General features: G+C 47.4%; 7 protein-coding genes across 7 annotated transcripts; 3 read left to right on the forward strand and 4 right to left on the reverse strand.

Annotated features, from left to right (window-relative positions):
• Window positions 1-4,065: 4,065 nt before the first annotated feature.
• On the forward strand, window positions 4,066-6,605 carry LY89DRAFT_647061 (uncharacterized protein; the record flags this gene model as incomplete). The annotated part of the gene is made up of 1 exon (XM_018211941.1): window positions 4,066-6,605. One exon carries the CDS (start codon window positions 4,066-4,068, stop codon window positions 6,103-6,105), a length of 2,040 nt encoding a protein of 679 aa, XP_018070822.1. The 3' UTR covers window positions 6,106-6,605.
• On the reverse strand, window positions 6,541-7,289 carry LY89DRAFT_734568 (uncharacterized protein; the record flags this gene model as incomplete). Its single annotated transcript, XM_018219922.1, has 2 exons — window positions 6,541-6,764; window positions 6,815-7,289. 2 exons carry the CDS (start codon window positions 7,287-7,289, stop codon window positions 6,541-6,543), a joined length of 699 nt encoding a protein of 232 aa, XP_018070823.1.
• Window positions 7,290-8,562: 1,273 nt separating this feature from the next.
• Window positions 8,563-9,704, forward strand: LY89DRAFT_685428 (uncharacterized protein). The gene has a single exon (XM_018215081.1). The coding sequence runs from the start codon at window positions 8,634-8,636 to the stop codon at window positions 9,516-9,518; it is 885 nt and encodes a 294-aa protein (XP_018070824.1). The 5' UTR covers window positions 8,563-8,633; the 3' UTR covers window positions 9,519-9,704.
• Window positions 9,705-11,066: 1,362 nt separating this feature from the next.
• Window positions 11,067-12,861, reverse strand: LY89DRAFT_782722 (MFS general substrate transporter; the record flags this gene model as incomplete). Its single annotated transcript, XM_018222614.1, has 4 exons — window positions 11,067-11,612; window positions 11,667-12,016; window positions 12,067-12,631; window positions 12,706-12,861. 4 exons carry the CDS (start codon window positions 12,859-12,861, stop codon window positions 11,067-11,069), a joined length of 1,617 nt encoding a protein of 538 aa, XP_018070825.1.
• Window positions 12,862-13,159: 298 nt separating this feature from the next.
• Window positions 13,160-14,000, reverse strand: LY89DRAFT_84202 (uncharacterized protein). Its single transcript, XM_018223449.1, has 3 exons — window positions 13,807-14,000; window positions 13,508-13,716; window positions 13,160-13,461 (listed from the first exon to the last, which is right to left on the reverse strand). The coding sequence occupies exons 2-3, from the start codon at window positions 13,687-13,689 to the stop codon at window positions 13,272-13,274; spliced, it is 372 nt and encodes a 123-aa protein (XP_018070826.1). The 5' UTR covers window positions 13,690-13,716; window positions 13,807-14,000; the 3' UTR covers window positions 13,160-13,271.
• A 2,545-nt stretch (window positions 14,001-16,545) lies between these two features.
• On the reverse strand, window positions 16,546-17,022 carry LY89DRAFT_84242 (uncharacterized protein). Its single transcript, XM_018223451.1, has one exon. It carries the CDS (start codon window positions 16,874-16,876, stop codon window positions 16,622-16,624), a length of 255 nt encoding a protein of 84 aa, XP_018070827.1. The 5' UTR covers window positions 16,877-17,022; the 3' UTR covers window positions 16,546-16,621.
• LY89DRAFT_84230 (ammonium transporter) lies at window positions 16,678-18,480 on the forward strand. The gene is made up of 2 exons (XM_018223450.1): window positions 16,678-16,997; window positions 17,050-18,480. Exons 1-2 carry the CDS (start codon window positions 16,885-16,887, stop codon window positions 18,404-18,406), a joined length of 1,470 nt encoding a protein of 489 aa, XP_018070828.1. The 5' UTR covers window positions 16,678-16,884; the 3' UTR covers window positions 18,407-18,480.
• The last annotated feature ends 439 nt before the right edge of the window (window positions 18,481-18,919 follow it).

Consider the following 18,919-nt stretch of genomic DNA (forward strand, 5'->3'; position numbering starts at 1 on the left):
GTGAACCTCATTATCCTTCGATTTGTTTTATTGTCTTTGTTATCTCAGACGATTGTACTCGACTTCTTCCAGCTAGCATATCGCATATTACGCATCATTAGGATCTGCGAGACCGTCTACATGATCTGCTCCTCTCGGCCACTGTTATAAGTAGCAGCCTTGCGCCTGCTGTACTGTATTCGCCCTCTACCACCCCATTGACTGTCGGTCTAGATGCTAATAATATATTTGCATAGCCATTAGTCGAATCAGTCAAAAAAAAAAGACAAGTATGGACTCAAGGGACATACCAAACAGCTTTTTGAGCATTCAGCATGCCAGCCTTGGATGGTCGGAGCACGATCCTTCTATTCAGTCAGGACTCCAGTTTCGTGGCAGTTTTCAGAACAACGACCAAGGTACAGAGAAGCCGGTAGGAGGTGTGTACCATCTCACACTCCCAGACGAGAAGGTGCAATGGGAATCATCTCCAATACTCAGCAGCAACTATGGCCGCGCACCCGCCTCGACATCCTTCCAATTGGACTACAACTACCAATTGGACGACAACCCGTGGAAACGAGTTCGGTCGACGAACACATATGCTACACTGCCCACCAGACACGATATAACAGAGGATGGCAAAGGGAGAACGCCTGCGAATATCGAGGTGGAAAGCTTACGTGAACAAGAAGAGCGGCATAGGACTATGTACATGAACGCTGGAATTTCAGATTGGATGGCAACGATTGATCCAGGACCAGGTGACCCCAATTCTTTACCATCTGCTATACCAGACATTCAAACTCGCCAAGACGATCCCAAGTCAGAGGATCAGAAACCTGCTTATAGACGAGTTTATCAAGCTTGCCTACCTTGTCGTCGCCGCAGAGTAAAATGCAACCTCGGGGGTGTAGCCAATCCAAGCGATCCACCGTGTGTACGATGCAGAATAGAAGGCAAGGAGTGTCTTTTTCAGGAAACGAGAAAGAATCGAGCTCGCGATGATGAAATACCTGATCTGGAAGTCGAGCAAAATGATCACAAGATGCGAGCTGGACGGAAAAGAATGCAAAGTCCGTTGCCACAAAAGCCCTCCAGTACCCTTATCACTGCTGCATCTCTGTTACACGCTAGTAGATTTGACCTAAAGACGGCCGCTATGGCTGACAATAACCTATCTCTGGATCTCCAGAGTCCGAAAGACAAGCAAACATCAGAAGATAACAACCTTCCGCCTCTAGATGATGATTTGGCTATGAGCGAAAACCGACTTATCAAGGGCCAAGTCTATTACAATACCAATGTCATGGACTCAGTCGACCCCGAATTACTTTCCCGCTATTGGCATGATAGTCCGTCACAGCCATACATTACCATGACCTCTATTCAGCCCAATACATCAAACGAAGCTATTAGGCGATGGAACCGTCAAGCAGATGAAGTTTCCGTAGTCTCTCGGGCAGCAAGTAAGTGTTTGACCCTTTTCGAGTCATTGTGTAAGCCTGTACTGACTGCTGTGTTCTTTCTTAGCCTGGGGGACCCGCTGCAATAGCGAGCCTACCCTCTCAGACATTAAATCTGAAGAAAACGGTATGCTGCTCAAACGAATAGGGGCTAGCCCCAGCATGGACAATCTGGTCGAACACAAAAGTCCTTCTTCCTCTATCTTCTCCGATTTCGGCAGTACTAAGTTAAAACGCTCACGCTCAAACTTAGAGCCTATTCCTGCAAAATATATTAAGCTTGAGCCTGAATCCCCAAAAGTTGGACGGCCTCGTGCCGCAACATCTGTTGGCCAAATGTCCCGAAAGTTTGGAATGTCCCGCCATCATAGGGATTCCGATATTTCTACTATCAGCGACGATGATCGGCCCCAAATCAGATCAGCTTTCACGAAACTCGAATTTCTATCAAGCCAAGATGAAGAGCAGATTAGTGATAAAGATGGCGACGATGAGGGGGAGAGTGAAGACAATGAACCCGGAATATCATCCACTTTAAAGGGGGAGAATGAAGAGAATGAGCCCGGACTTTCATCCACTTTAAAGGTCAGAGCAGACTACGACGGCTTCAAAGTTCATGTCAGGAACTTGAATCCAGACATTGATCCTCGCTACAATTGGCTCGTTAGCAGGATTGCGCACCAAAGGGAGATTTGTTATAAAAATCTTGTGGATCTCAAGATCAAACATTCACAAGCAGTCGAAGCTAAGAACTGTCCATCTGCTGGTCATTGCCTTGAGTTGGGCGGGTCTATCACCAATCCGGAAACCAAAAAGCCCCGTGTTACGAAAGAGCCGCAGTCCCCTTCTACAAGTCCCTCCAGAGAGAAAGCCCCCATCCATACCGACAATGATGTTGAACTCGTCGAGGAAATCTACCCTGCTGGAATTCCAGTTCCGCCAAATCGAAGGTACCCTGCTGAATTTGAATGTCGGATCTGTTTCAAAGTCAAGAAATTTCAAACACCATCTGTGAGTTGAGCTCCTTCAAACAATGTCGTTGGACTTTAAGTACATTCTTCTCGATTTTCTCATTACGTGCGACGATTACTATAATTCGACGTTCTTCCAGTGTGCGACATACTAATTCTGCCTGTCTAGGATTGGGTCAAGCATGTACACGAGGACATCCAACCTTTCACTTGCACGTACGACAAGTGTAAAGAGCCAAAGTCCTTCAAACGGAAAGGAGACTGGGTTCGGCACGAGAACGAACGCCATCGTCATTTAGAGTGGTGGATATGCCAAGTCGACGATTGCAGGCACCCTTGTTACCGGAAGGATAACTTCCTTCAGCATCTTGTTCGAGAACACAAGCTGCCCGAGCCTAAGCAAAAGACGAAAGCTGCAATCAAAAAAGCTCAATCAACGGAACCAGCATGGATCATGCTGCTAGAAAAATGTCACCACGAAACCGTGAATCGCCCGCAGGATGAGCCTTGCAAGTTTTGCGGGAAAACATTTGCTACTTGGAAAAAGTTGACAGCGCATTTAGCGAAACATATGGAACATATTGCTCTTCCTATCCTCGAACTCGTCGAAAGAAGAGATCTCAGCGCTGATTCCATAGTCTCACCTGTGGACTCCGAAAGTCCCAGACAATTTCCATACTCCTACCAGCAACAAGATTCATACACAGCAAACGTTAATACGTTTCAGCCATTGTACCAACCGTCTTCTTTCCAGCGATCGGTTTCAGTACAGGGATTCTATCCCACCCCAGTGTCGGACACGAATTACACGCATTTTGATCTGAGTCCTTCGCTCCTGCAGTATCAGACACGTACCGAAAGCGGCTCTATGTCGCTCCATTCTTTTGATAGATCGCAAGCTCCGGTGTTAGCAAACATGTCTAAGGGGATCGGAAGAAGCAAATCTACCGAGAGGCCTCCTTCATCCAAATTTGCTACTGCGACAACGTTCAGCAATCCAATTGTCGAGAAAACTCCGTGTCAGCTTGTTGAAGACTGGGCCTGTCAAAGCCTATTCTCCTCACGTCCTGGAATTTGTGGCGAAATTCGCGTTTACAGCGTGTCCCTTTCTATCGACTGGGATCTTCAAGGATTCATACAAGACCAGTATGAAGAGAAACCCGTATCTATCGATACAGTCATTACTTTGAGCGGGACAGCGGCCCATGCGCAGGCTTCCACCTGCGCCGAATATGTCCAGAAGAATTGGCCGGACAATGGACCTAAGTTTGTTGCTGCTGTACAGACAGCGTTAGACTCTCCACACGAGCATTCATTTAGTAAGTGGGTTTCTTTGTCTTGATTCCCAGCGATTGTTCTTGTCTGTAAACTCGACCGACAAGTCACCTCATTCTCGACTTCTCATAATACAATCTACCTTCAACTTTCTCTAACATTACACAGCGAATTATCATCCCTTTTGGATATCGATCGATCTTTGCAAACCTTACATCAGAATAGAACTACGAGGTTCAGTAAAGACCATAGTGGAAATTTCCCAGGTGATTGCGTGGATGGGCTCTGCGTTTCGTACATCGAGCTCTGATCAAGTCCAATACTCGAAACTGAAATTAAATCCCAACCACATGGGTAATCGGAACGCGCTGCTCATGGAGTTTACGACAGAGACTTTACCTGAAGGCGAAGTAAGTTGTTGGTACCCACTCTTCGTCAATCCTGTTATCGCTCGAGGTTTTCCAACGGCGCCACGCGAAAACGACGAGGCGGGTCTCGAAATTCCAATTGGGATGATGGCGGCTCTCGGGGGTGCACGCTATGCCGTGGAATTCGAGGGAGGCTTGCTCTTAAAAGGGCTCTCTTCCATGTTCGTTCCGACAAAACGACATGCAGCTTCCATTCAATGGCATCTTATCCACCATAGCGCGAAAACTCGCCTATCATATTCAGAAGTCAAGGCGCAATGTCCCAACAGGGTTCTACTTGACAAAGTGGATCACGCTTCTCTGCAAAGCAGTCGTACATTTCTGGGGTGGTGGAAGACTTCGAAAACGTTTTTGGGGACGTCCAATCACAATTATGCTTCCACAACCTATTCCTCAGCAATGCCAAGCGCGAGCGTGGCGAACAGCTCAGGCGGACTCGGCTTTTCGAAGCTCATATGTAGTAGCCAAAACATGTCCATCGGAGCCAAAGATAGCAAATTATTCCTATCTCGAGCAGGTCCTTTGCAACAAATCATAGAATGGGCTGAGATGATGCCAGTATTGCTCTACGATGTCGCAGACAAGAGAGGATGGTTCGTTAGGGCGTCGGATGTGATACTTCATATTATCCACACTCGACATGCAAAACGACCATTTCGTGTCGACGGCAAGCCAGTGCGTCTCACTGGTGTTGACCCTTATAAAGACGAAGATCAAGCCGCAGAAAGAGCCATTATGGATATGGCGTCGGTGAGGCTTGTCCAGGATGATGTGAACCGAGCGAATGACTATTACATCAATGATTTGGTGTGCGACGTATGGGCGCTCTTGGAAGGCCTATCAGAGATTCAAAATGCCGGGGACATTAGACCAGAAACTTCAACACAAATCCTGACCCAACAGAAACTCCAAGGTTGGGAATTCATGGCTCTGGTCGATCGGAAATCGCCAATACAGCGAAAAGAGGTGGACCTGGAGAAAACTACTGGTGGATGGCAAAATTTGGTTCACGATGTCAATGCCGTTGTCCTACTTGCCAGTGGTTTCGGTGACCTTATTCAGCCCATGTACCCTTCGTCTGGACTGTGTTACCAGTTGAAAACTCTGCCGAAATACGAAGATTACATGGCGTCTACAGTCCCCCTCTTGAAAAGGCTATGCGAGGAAGCTGGTTCTTCCTCGTATGCGCATCTTACTCCCTCAAAGCTACAGTGGCATAAGCCGTCTATGCTATTTGAGAATTGCGAGGGTAAGACGAAAACGGGTGGAGTTTGTGATTGTGTCCGCTTTCAACAAGTAGTGCCCACTTTTGTGACGGACATTGGACCTATCAAGCCTCCAGGACACCTTGAGCACAGAGGTTGTGTGATCTTTGGAATACCTGAGATTGACTCTACTCAAATCCTACCAATCGATACGACTCCTACAAGCAATGGACTACGTAGCCACTCTCCTAGCGAACTCGAATTTGAAACGGAACTCATCGCTACCTCAAAGTCCGTCGAGGCTCATCCAGCTACCGGCGTGGAAGATTGTCCAAAACCCTCTCCCACAATCAAGCTCTCAATTCCGATCCTCGATGGCAAGCGTCCACCTCCAGACTGGGCAGCGAACGGAGATTATCGCTGTAACGGATTATATCCCAAATCTCGCGACTATCCAGAGTCACCTCCTGGTTTACTATTCGACGAAAAGAGCATTGATTGGCCTCAAAAATTTGCACTGGACGATCCGTGTGACATCAAGAAACAAGTAAAGCGAGTCAACAAGCGGTATTTCGATGTAAATGAAGATTCCGTGCGAGAAAGCAAAAGACTCCACCTCAAAGAGGTTGTTGGTCCAGTCACTGAAAGTGGCCGGACCTGGGAAGCGAAGATTACGAGAGATATATTTCCTGACTCGCGGATAGTGGAAGGAGATAAGAATGGGCAATGTATTGTGACGCTTGAGAGATCTGCGCAGGTTGAGAGCGAGGTGCCGAGGTGAATTTTAGTTTTGGGGAAGAGCTCGTGTTAAGCTTTACCTCGAGAGAAAAAACTGGCTCCCATCGTCGTATGATAAGAGCGATCCCAGCATCCAATACGGAAACCCCAGGATTTGGGTTTTGGGTTATTAAGGAGCAAGAATGTCCGCATGGAATGGCGTACTTTGTATGGTGGTGGACAGGCGGAATCAGTATACGCTGTACAAGACGAGTACATTTTACATCCTATGCGCGCTTTCGATTTGCTCCTTCAATTCTGCTGTCTGTAAAGAGAGTAACCTTGTCTCCTGTCCCACCTGATCGAAATCCGAAATTTCTTGGAATCTTTCCTTCCAGAGCTTCCACCGCTCTTGGGAGAAATCATCTGACTTCTTGGCAAGAGATCCTACTCGTTTCTGGGAATTCGAGAAAATAGTTGTGCCGGAAATCTTGATCCATTAGGCAGGAATTAGGAGTGTCTCTTCCAGCAGGGGGCCTTGCGTATGATATGCTTTTGATCGAGGATCTGGGACATTTTCCAAAGCATCCCTAAAATAGAAATATGCTAAGGAAGAAAAGTCTAACGTAGATTCTGTCGCTAGTCGCGCGATGAATGCATGAAACCGTAACTCCTGGATCTGTTGTGTCCTTTTGTCGACCTCTCCGCCACCAACGGGAAATCCTGACCGTCCTTAGCTTGACCATATCTCGGAACCAGGAGGGGTTACTTACGATCCACAGTGTCACGCGCAGCCCAGCCGATTTTTCCAAGGTCGCACCATTCAACATTGCTCTCCGTCTTCGCTGTACGGGGCATCTTGCGGAAGGCGTCGACGAACTGTACCAATTTCGTCTGAGCCATGCCGTCGACTTGCTTCGAGTAGTCAAAGATCAAGTGGTAAAATCCCCAGAGGAATCCATCTTTGAACCGCACAACAGAGCTCTCTTTAGTTGCGCGTTTGAAGTAGCTCTTCAATTCGTCAGAATACACACAGGTGACAGCATGTGCAGCCTCCTCGGGAGAGTGTGATGGATTTGCAGAGCCGATCAAACGCTCGAAAATGGTTATCATCTGGCGGCAGTCTTCTGTGTCGGAGGCATACTCGATTATTATGTTTGAGGGGCTTTTTATGTGTGGAACTTGAAGGACCTTGGCACTTGCAATTCTGTCATCTTCGTCCCAATAGTACTGTGGAAGCTCGTCCATTTCGATTGTGCTGTTGCAGGTGTTGTGGGTGAGTTTGAGAAGGTCGGTGTGTGAAATCGGGGAAATTATTTTTCGAACTTCAATTCTTGGGAATATTTGGAGGAAGGCAACTTTCAGCAGAAAATGGCGGGTTTTTAATGAGGTCCAGATTTGATTTTGGACTAACTAGAGCGTAAGTAAAGTTAGTAAACTAAGCACTAAAACTTAGTGAACAAAAAATAGCCACACTAGTTACACGATCATAAATTCACAATATCTTGAATTTGCGTTCTGGAAAATTGCGTCATAATGAGCTTTCTTCAAAAATGGAACACAAGCTACAAAACATATGTATTAAATAAACATTGCGAATCTCCTATTCTTATAACTCTTCATTTTGGTGGCTGTTATCACCGATAACAAAGCGCCTTAGTATACTCAAGACTACTACCCGACACAATTCTCAACCACCACGACAGTATATATCCACTCGCAGTAATCAAATCCACAACAGAACACCAGCTTTGTATTTTCTTTTCGAACTTCAGACTTAGTACAAACTGTTCAAGGAATCGCAGGAATTGGAGAACTTGCTACACTCGAGCGGCCCCGCGATAAGCGCATGAGTCAAAAGGGGCTTCGCTTAGCGACACCAAAGTTTTGGTAGCTTCGTTAAAAGGTCTGAATACTAGAAAGATATATCGATTGTGCATTCAGTAGCTCTTAACCGATACGGTCTTACCTTTATTCTTTGTCTAGCCAAAGAAGAGAACCTGCGGGATGATGTTTATCTGGGCGGCGAGGGTTCCACCAAGTTGCAAATCATAAACAAAAATTTACTAATTGACATTGACACTTTACTGATATTATCAACCATAGCAGATCTACAATCCGTCTAGTTACTAAAGAACCTGAAGACGTTTGCAGACAGATACGCTACCAACGGGTCAATTAGATGCGAAGAAGTCAGCGGGCACGGCTTTTTAGCCGATATTCCATGGTAGTTTTGGTAAACTCCGGCTCTTTACAAAGAACATTGAGCCGTTTTCGGCGTTTCACAAGAATAGAGATGTATTTTGGCATAATTCAAACACGATCCATGGACTTCAAGAGTGAATAATGCAATGAAAATGGCAACGAAGATTGTTAAATAATAATACGAGTATGTTGGTTATACAAAGCAGAACATCTGGTTGGTGGCAGAATAATACGGTGAGCGTTTCCCGACCCTTGCAACTCTTCAGCAGACCTCATGTTGGCATGTTGTCTTAATGCCAACTTCCTTCACATTTTACCAACATCACTAACTCAAGGAGCACTCGAAGCTCCAACAACCAACATCGGCATCATCGTTCGTACTTGAACATGCAACAAAATTCTAGGCAGAAGGCTATCAATAACAAGTCGCAACCTCAATCGATCCATCTGATATACCTTCCAAAAATAAGTAGAGCAGCTATTTTCAGTGCGCTCTGCGCCTTGCTTGCGGCTTTGATCATGGCCAAGCCCGCTCTAGGAGAACAATTCACTACAACGAGTACTGAAGTTGCGAGTCAAACACATACCCCTTTTCGTCTACATTGCCCAGCACCAGACCGAGACGTCATTCCAGGCGTCTTCACCATCATGTTCAAACCAGGCTATACCATCGAACAACACGCCGCCGTCATCTTCGAATCTACCAACGAAGATATCCAGCGTTACATTCACCACAACCTCTCTTTCCCAGATTCAACCGCGTATTTCGGCAAACACCTCTATTCGCCACTTCTTCTTCACGCCATCCGATCAGATCCCGGTGTGGAGAGCGTCGAATGCGACCGTAGGGTAAAGATCCTCGGACGTTACGCACCGCTGAGGAATTGTCCTCTTTTGCCTCCAAGACCGAGCTCGTTTAATAGCTATTATCTGGTCTACCTCGAGGCTAATTATTCGCTTGAGGAACACGCTGAAAGATTCAAAGTAGATATCTTTCCTCGTATCGTCGATATGATGGCTCTGCGTGTATCATGTCCTGATAAGATTGTTTATCTGGGGAAGGATATCGATGAATATCTGCTGAACAAGATCCGAGCCGATAGACGGGTGGAGGAGGTGTACTGTGATGGTGGTCTACGCAGATCGGGGTTGAGTTCTCGTCATGATCAGTTCCCTGATCGTAGTCATATGAATGTCAATTGGAGTCCGCATTTGAGGCTTGTTGATAAGGACACGTGGGAAAACTTTGGGGGTGAGTCGATGAGAATATAAAGTGGTACAGTTCTCTGTAAATCACAGAGGTCGGTGTAAAGAGAGAACGGACGTGGATAAAGTCGTATGGTAATCGTATTGGGTTGTCAAGTTTGCTTCGAGTGAGTGGCGTGATGCGAGCTAGGAGGGGATGGACGGCACCCCTACGGGAGCAACGACTCGTTATACAACGACTTAAGGTTCGTAAAACACTCGTTACCTTGATCTATATTTAATGAGTATAAGTCATTGTTTTTGTCGATAAATAATGAGTACTATTCATTAATTTTAAGTGAAACTACTAACGAATCGAAGTCGTTAATGCTATATAAAAATTACTTACTTATTTAAGCGACAATATGTAGTTGAATATAAAGTCTAGCTACTCTAGTGTCCCCCTTTTTTCACTTCCTAAATATGCTACTCTGCCCAGATTTCACTCACTTGCCTTCCTATCCTCAAGTATGCTACTATTCCTAACTATTAGCACTCTAGCATATCCACCCATTTTTCTGTCTTCTTTACATGAATCGTTTGTTTGTACTCCCTGTAATCTGGCCTTGAAATTGTGTTAGATAAGGTATCAAAAAGAGTTAATATACGTACCTACAGAGAACTCAAGGGTTCAATGCCAAGAAATAGTCCGGTGCCAACAGAGAATCCAATTTTAAGATCTAGAAATGTGTAGTTAACAGTAAGCAATACAATTCATTATAATAATACAATGTAAGCAATGATGCAATGCAATTAACAATACAAGACAACTAATAATACTAATACAAAACACAAAAATAGTAAAAATAAAAAACTACTGAAGTAAAAAGCCACGTAACAAAAGTGAAGTAGGAAATAAAGGAGAACCGCGCCAAGAGTGCACAAGGCATGTAAACAACCTCAATTCAACTAACAAGAGACGCGTTAGCAGACACACTGTCCGAGCTCTTGAAGTCTCCGCTGCAAGACTTGCGCTGCCGTCGATGCCTTCACAATTCTTACTCTTTCACTTCTAGAAATTTAAGAGCTTGAGTAGTCAGCTGGCATGAATTGCAGTACAGTAGCAGTACAATACCGTAGCGAAATTGCAAGAGCATCACTCACTACTACTCAAAATGAGGATATACTTTGAGATTATGACAGCAGTGAGAGTAGTGAGAGCAGTGACAGCAATAAAAACAGCAAGAGCAATGAAAACAAGGAAATTTTCAAATTAATGAGTATATATTTATAGATATCGATAGTAGTGAAGTGTTCTAGTTTTTTTGCAGTGTTTCTAGACATTAATTAACGACATTTAATTGGGATTACTCGCTATTTAGCGTACTAGTTCGTTATTTACCGAGCCGTTGCTCCCGTAGGGCACCTAAACCGAATCCAACTTGTGGATTGGCTATAATTCAGTTATGTCTACCCTAGGTACAAGAAGTGGCGACATTAAGATCTCACGTATTAAGAAGATTTGGGCTTTGGACTTTCAAAGAACTGGCATTCAACCCATATGCTCTCGCGAGGTAGGACTTAAAATCATTTTCGACACCACAAAACACTCTACGATAATAACCTACAAGCTCTCTACGCCACTCCTCCCTCTTGCTCATCCCTCCCCTTCCACCCCTGCTCCGTCCTCACCTCCCTCTCCAAACTCAACGCCCTCGTCCCCACCAAACTAACCACCATGGCAACCCCCGCCGCCGCACACGCCAAAACCAACACACCCCTTATGCCAGCACAATACGCCTTCACCAACTCGCTCTTCACCTCTCCCTCCTGCAGCCCCTTCACATACGCTACCAACGAACTCGCGTCCCCCGGTATCTGCAGCGGTGCCAAAATAACCGAGTGCTGCGTATAGTGGTGAAACGAGGACTGGAAGATATTGCCCGAGACAGCGACCCCGAGAGATTGGCCGAGGGTGCGGAAGAATGTGAACATTGCTGCGGCGAAGGGGAGGTCGGTGTCTGAGGCGGGGGCTTGGACTGCGAAGGACATGGCGGGGTAGAGGATGCCGAAGCCGAGGCCGGGGGGCAGTTGGAGGGCTATTAGGGTTGCGAGGGGGGTGTTAGGGGAGAGGGAGAGCAGGAGGAGGGTGCCGAGGAGGGTTAGGGTCCAGCCTAGCCACTGGGTTGTTGTTGTTAGTTGAGTTATGAAGGGGGAAGGGAGGGAGAGAGGTACCAGGGATGGGCGATAGCGGCCTGTGAGGCCTATTATTACACTGTCGACCACGCTAGCTGGCCCCATTGTTAGGGTGAAGGGGAATAGGATGATTGCAGATGTGATCGGGGATGCGTTTTTGGCTGTTTGGTAGTAGAGCGGCATGTAGTAGAGGAGGGACCAGAGGATGGCGCCGTGGAGGCTGGTGCAGAGGAAGTTTACTGTTGCGGTGGTGGTTGAGAAAATGGAGGCGCGGATTAGGGGGTGGGTGGTGTAGATGTGGGTGTATTCGAGGAAGGAGAGGAGGCCCATAGCGCCGAGGAGGAGGGGGAGGAGGGTGTGGTAATCGGTCCAGGGATACATCACTCCGCCTATTTGGGATTGTTAGTGGGGGCTTGAGGTGGGAGGGAGGGAGACGTACCCCAAGAGAGAGGAATTAGGATTGCGGTTAAGCTACCGATGAATAAGATGCTGCCGATCCAATCGAACTGCTCTTTCAGCCGCTTCAGTACTCGTCCTTCTCTCTTCCTCAATCGTAGTGCTAATGGTAAACCGACTAGCCCAATGCCGCAAAACGGGAAATTGATATAGAAAATCAATCTCCAGTTCCGCTCAGCGAACAATCCTCCTAGGACAGGACCAATAACGGCGCCCAGACACCACATCAAAGATATACCTGAAAACCATTTACCCCTATCCCGCAAAGAGACTACATCAGAGATAATGATGTTAGTCAAAGCTGAGATTCCACCACCGCCGATGCCTTGGATAGAGCGGCCGAGTAGGAGGATGGTGAAATTGGAAGCCAGGGAGCAGAGGAGCGAACCGAGGGTAAAGAATAGGATGGCGGTGATGAGGATGGGAACGCGGGATATGAGGTGTGAGAGGGAGGTGAAAATGGGGACGAAGATGGTGCTAGTTAAGAGGAAGGATGTTCCGGTCCAGAAGGCTTGGATGGCGGTGCCATGGAGAGCGGTTGCTATTGTCTGGGGAGGTTAGTGTGAGTGAGTGAGTGATTGGATGGAAAGGGGTGAATTGAGTGAAGCGACAAGATACTTACGGGCAAGGCCACTGCGAGGATTGTGGCGTCAAGAGCACAAACTAAATTGACGATGCAGAGGAGGGCGAAAGCCAGTTTGAAGCGGAGATCGATGGGTGTTGGTTTGGGTATTATGTCTTTGATCAAGTCATTGTCGCTTTCTTTCTTGGTATCCATAGTGTAAAGGAAATTCCTTGAATGAGTGCATGTGGCCAGAAGCTTGTCGAGTTTTTGAAGTTTTCTGTAAAGATATCCAAACAGCTGTCCAAGTCACATCTCATTGAATTCTAACGTGGATTGCCAGATGTGTGTCATAAGAAAGAGATTCCTCCAAACATATGAATCACAAACTAAAGACTTTTGACTCAAAGCTGGATGGACTATGAACTCACAACATCCACTGATATCCGAACATTACTGCGTGTACTGGCACATCAATATCCGTAACCCAAGATCCATAGTTAAAAACTGCTTAATTCGTGTGACATTGCCTCCGTCTCGTATTAAATGAATCAATCAAAACCCTTATGCAAATAATCCAAAAAAACTCCAAGTTTACATCGAATCTCAACTCTGTTTCCGAAAGACTACGTTGCCATAATACTACCTTCACTGTTACCAGCACCTAGATGTCCTTCAAAGACCAACAAACTATCCGAATGACCAACAATGCAGTCCAAAACCAACAGCTTGTCTGCATGCCTGTTCATTGGTCTCGATATGCCTTTCATAAAAGAGCGGACACTGGTTCGAGACGTTTTATGGGTGGGACTCGCTCTACACATGTCAGAAATGCAGTGCTGACGTCTTGGCCGATGCTTACTTGAGAGGGTCCGAGGATTCCATCGATGAAGGCCGACTTCCTGTCGATGCGCTTGACTCATCCACTCTGGCTTGTGGTCTTAGTGACTCCGTGGATGGAGAGAATATTGCCTGATATGTGACAGAACGAATGCTGAATCTCGTGACTTGCAAAATGGTCTTTGACTTTGGTCTGAATATCATCCATCAGTGGACAGAGACATCTTATATCTACTCAGTGAGCATAGTTTTCTATGATAAGTGAGAGCCCACAATCAACAATCCTTCCGAAACTATTCTCACGGAAAGATGTGTACAAACAATGGCTGTGCGGCATATGATTGGCCAGTTTCCAAACGATACCATCTCGCGAACGGAGCTGAAGCCCGAATAAAGTCATCGCAAACATTGGCGAGGCTCCACAGCAGCTCTCAGCTCACGCAAGTATCCGATAAAACGTGGATTTCAATTCGAAAACGTGAAAAGTATTGGAGAGACGAATGCAACTATTGAAATAGTTTGTAGCTGTACTTGCAGCAAACGGACAATTCACGCGGATTTCTTTTCTGTCTCGATATGTAAGGCCGAATGCGAGGCTTGCGCTGACATCAGCACCTTACTATGAGGTGGACAGTAAGGCTGAGCGCTGTTCATACATAGCAGGTACTGTTGTTGAAGTGGCTCAGCTGAATGCAAGGCTACTGATCGGCACAGCGGTGCGAGAGCCGCTGAAATACTCAAGTCGAGTTTGAGGCGAAACTAAATTTTCTGTCTCGATGATCCAAAGGGATTCGATGAGTGCAGACATGATGCTGGTCACAGCAATTCTTAAATTGAATGCTCACTTGAGATGCCACTATAGAAACCATCTGGGAATGATTACCATTGAGGACGAAGTTATGCTGAAAATGATCAACAACAACCAAGAGGGAGAAATTAAACATGACTTGAAGAAGTAGAGATAGGCACTTTTATTCAGCTGCGGATGTATCAAAACAATCTTCCCAGATCGTAGTCAGAGATTCAACGAAAAAGGATTTGAAATTAGGTGCTCATCTATGGATGACCTGGGAATCTAAGGAGGCGTCTAGGCATCATGCTTCATCCTTGGAAGCTGAGATCGAGCCTAAGACAGTCTCTCATGCATGGAAGAAGTCTAGAAGAAGCAACAGGCCACAAAAGAGAAAGAAGGAAGATCTTTTAGCGTAGTGGGACAAGCACGTGACGAGGCATGGCTGAAATTCGGTTCAATCCGGTCTCGACTTCCTCCTCTTTCGCGTCATCTCTAACAATGTCGCGCCGTCTTAAATCTTCAAATTGCTTTTCTTCCCCTATTCCAATCGATGCCCCTGATGTTCAGTATCCACTTTTGAGGATGTTTTCGAAACTGCCGTTGCCCATGTGGCCTGCAGACCTCGCAGCGCCCCAGGTTGCGACTTCCACGCCAATCCAGCTATACTTCTTCACCAGTGTCGCAGTACGCCACTACTGTACATGAAAATACACCATATACCAAGCCGAATCGTCACCGCTATGGCTCAGTACGTAGGTTCAGGACAGGACGCGCAATCGATGTCTATGGAGTATAATCCGGCGAGAAGTTTAACATTCGCAATACTACCTAGGTAGACAGAGAACGACCTAGCGGTACCGGAAGACTGGGAACTAGGTTCACCGGACAATTCCCATTAGCATTTTCTGAGTATTTGAATGAGCTGAGATGGGATGAGATGAAATGAGCTGTTCCCAGGTGCAAGCGCAGAATATTTCTGAGACATCGAGTCTCGACCTGGATCCTCAATCGCATTCAGGAACAACTTTAGTCCAGAGTATGACAAGAGCTTCGCAGGCTGACGAACCACGAACCGCGAACCGCGAACCGCGAACCCCCATCTACATGTGCATGTACCGCTGTTTCTGCTGCGGGCCACCACAGGCAGCGCATCGGAGAAGACAGAAGCTCTAAAAACGCCCAAGATAAGGAACGTCTTACCTGGTACGCGCTATGCACTGCCCATGCGCGCCGCTCGCCAAGTTCACTAATGAGCTTGACTTGCATCAGGCTATTCCCCCACAAAGCTTGTCAACTGGACAGACACCCTGGACCCGGTCGCAACGCCCTAGAAACGCCACCGATAAGGAAAATGCTCGCCATTGGACCACTCCAACCTCATCTCCTGCTGCGAACACCACTTCGACATAATTCTGCTCCGTCAACCGCAAGACTCGACCAGGAAACCACAGGAGACGTGCAGATAAGGATGTCGACAGCATTGCTGGGGTTCAGACCAATGTACCAATGTGGGACTTGCCCTCTGCGGTTGTGGCGGCATACCCTGTGTGATTCGTCCTCCTCGTGCTGCGCTCTGCTGGCCCGAAATTGATGGCGGTCGTGACACTCGGCAGCAGGTGTCGATTGAGGAAGGAATTGAGGCCACAGGCGCCCAGAGGCTGATCGTCTGCTCCTCTGGTTCCTTGAAGAAGAAATGAAGGCAGATCAACGGCGGGCTGAGGGCTCGCCGTTGAGGTCGGGAGAAGCTTCTCTAGCATAACAGAAGCAGCAATTGCGCATGAATGAGCGGCACATGCCCCGCCTCCCGCAAAAAGGACCCTCCCCAGCAGGAGGAACCAACGTCATCCGGAAGAAAGAAGAGCCTTGCGGCGTAGACACGACGGAGAGGGTCACTAATATGAACATGTCAGATCTAATCCGGAAACGAAACCGCATAAAAGAATGTTTCACAGCGTCTATGGGAATGCACTACGTGTGTGGCCGGTCATTGGCACTCGGGACCCGTGAGCGAATGGTACATGCCATGCCATGCCATGCTACTGTATGCCAAATGGCAAATCCCACCAACACGGTCGGAGGCCATGCATCCTTCTCTCATAATCCTTCCTCGAACACGAGATGGGAGCGTCGACGGGCGTGGGGAGGAACTGAGTTCTTTTCTAGTGCCGATTCCGGGCAGAGACCCAGCTAATTGTGGCACCCGGGTCTCGATCCCCTTGCATAGCCCATTTAGCTTCCCTTGTTAGACCGCGGATGAAAGACTGCATCCTGGTCTCAGTCCCAGTCAGTCTCAATCCCGCACCTACTTGCTACCAAACCACGGCCCATGTTTATATTCACTCATTATTCAAGGATGCCCTCGCTACCAATCGACCCATAGGGCCCAGATAGCGATAAGACCACTGCAGCTCTTATAAGCTCGGAGTTCCTGCTCATCCAGATCGATTTTTTTCGTAGCCTGGTCATCCTGCTTGCATCTGCTCTCACAGACACAGCAGCTTCTGTGTCTCTTCCCAAGGGCTTGTCCGACTCCAGCACTCTTTCCACGGGGAATTGAGTAGCAACCTTCCTTTCAAGACCCGACTTTTCTCTCCACATCCGCCAAGATGGTTTACAACGCGACGGAAGAACTCACATGGATTAACCATGGTGACAACGCCTGGCAGTTGACAGCTGCCTCTCTGGTCGGTCTCCAGAGTGTGCCTGGTCTGGTCGTCCTGTAAGTTTCTCCCATCCAATCCAAATGCCTCACTTTCTGACAACTTCCATAGCTATGCGGGTATTATGCGAAGCAAGTGGGCTATCAACAGCGCATTCATGGCCTTCTATGGATTTGCTGCCACACTCATCGTTTGGGTTCTCTGGGCCTACAAAGTGGGTTTCGGTGAATACATGTTGCCATTCGCTGGTCGACCAGGTCCAGTCATGACCATTGATATGGAACTGCAACAATCCTGTCTTCCTTCTACCGCTGCGGATGGTGGTCTCTGCCAAGCTTTCCCGCTCTCCACCATGGTATACTTCCAGTTTGTCTTCGCAGCAATCACAATCGTCATTATGGCTGGCTCTTTCCTAGGAAGGATGAACTTCACCGCATGGATGATCTTCGTTCCTCTCTGGATCACTTTCTCCTACTCCATCGGAGCCTACAGTCTCTGGGGAGGTGGATTCCTCTTCCAACGCGGGGTTATCGATTATTCCGGTGGATATGTCATTCATCTTTCCTCCGGCACAGCAGGCTTTGTCGGCGCACATTGGATTGGTCCCCGTCTCGCATCCGACCGAGCAGAGGCCCGTCCCAACAACATTCTCTGTGTTCTGATTGGTGCTGGTATTCTCTGGATCGGCTGGAACGGTTTCAATGGAGGAGATCCTTACACTGCTAGCGCAGATGCTGGTGTCGCCGTTCTCAACACCAACGTGGCAACTGCCATGTCTCTTCTTTGCTGGACCATCTGCGACATGATCTATTTCAAGAAGCCTTCCGTTCTCGGTGCCGTCCAAGGTATGATCACCGGTCTTGTTGCCATCACCCCCGCTGCCGGTGTTGTCGCTGGATGGGGAGCCGTCGCTATTGGATTCGCTTCTGGTACCATCCCATGGCTCTCAATGAACATCATGGGCAAGAAGGTCGCATATTTCCAGAAGATCGATGATGTCCTAGGTATCTTCCACACCCATTGCGTAGCTGGTTTCGTTGGAGGTTTCTGCGTCGGTCTCTTCGCGACCATCGACGGTTGCGCTGCATTCGGTATCTCCAACTTGGGCGGAGCCATCGAGGGCAACGGCAAGCAAGTCTACATCCAGATCTACGGCGCCTTGTTCGTCATCGCATGGAACATCGTCTGGACCTCCCTCATCATGTGTTTCATTAAGTACGTGCTCCGCATCCCTCTCCGCATGTCCGAGGAACAGATGGAGGCCGGCGACGACATGATCCACGGCGAAGCAGCATACGTTCTCGGACCCTGCGAAGCCCACGAGCACTTGCTCGCAGGTCACTACGTCAAGCGATCAGAGACCGGACCCGGCGAGTTGGGAATGGGCGGTGTTACATTAGGCCACGATCCTCACGCTATGGTTGAGAAACACTCTCCTAGCAATAGCAATGAGTTGAAGGCCGATTAAGATCCTCATTTCTGGGTATATAGAAAGATGGGGATACGATACATAAATTTTTTCTCTCGTCGTCGGTGCATTGGGATTGGGTTGATGGTGGCCTGGAGATTGATACCACACACCACCGCCACTACTTTTGGACATATATACCATCTACTTATTTCGTATTTAATGGTGTGGAAAGCGAGTTATATAAATGCGTAATGGCAATGAAAAGATCTTTGTCATGCACTATATGTTGGGAATTTATTTGCGATAAAAGAGCACGAAAAAGGCGTGATCTTTTGGGAGACGCTTGCTTATTACACATTTTCTTCTTCCGCCATCTAATAAGTCTACCCCTCTACTTGGTACAAGTGTACTGATAGCATTACTATATCCCATGAATTCAGCGTGCCTACATCAAGCTTCGCCCGAGGAGCCCTCTACGGGGCGGAAATAAGTTGCCGATTTTTTGGGTGGTTTTCGCCTACAAATTCAGCCACTTTTTTCCGCCCCGTAGAGGAGCCTACAGCAATCACC

Source organism: Mollisia scopiformis (assembly GCF_001500285.1).
Source record: "Mollisia scopiformis unplaced genomic scaffold LY89scaffold_13, whole genome shotgun sequence".
Classification (NCBI taxonomy): Eukaryota; Fungi; Ascomycota; class Leotiomycetes; order Helotiales; family Mollisiaceae; genus Mollisia; species Mollisia scopiformis.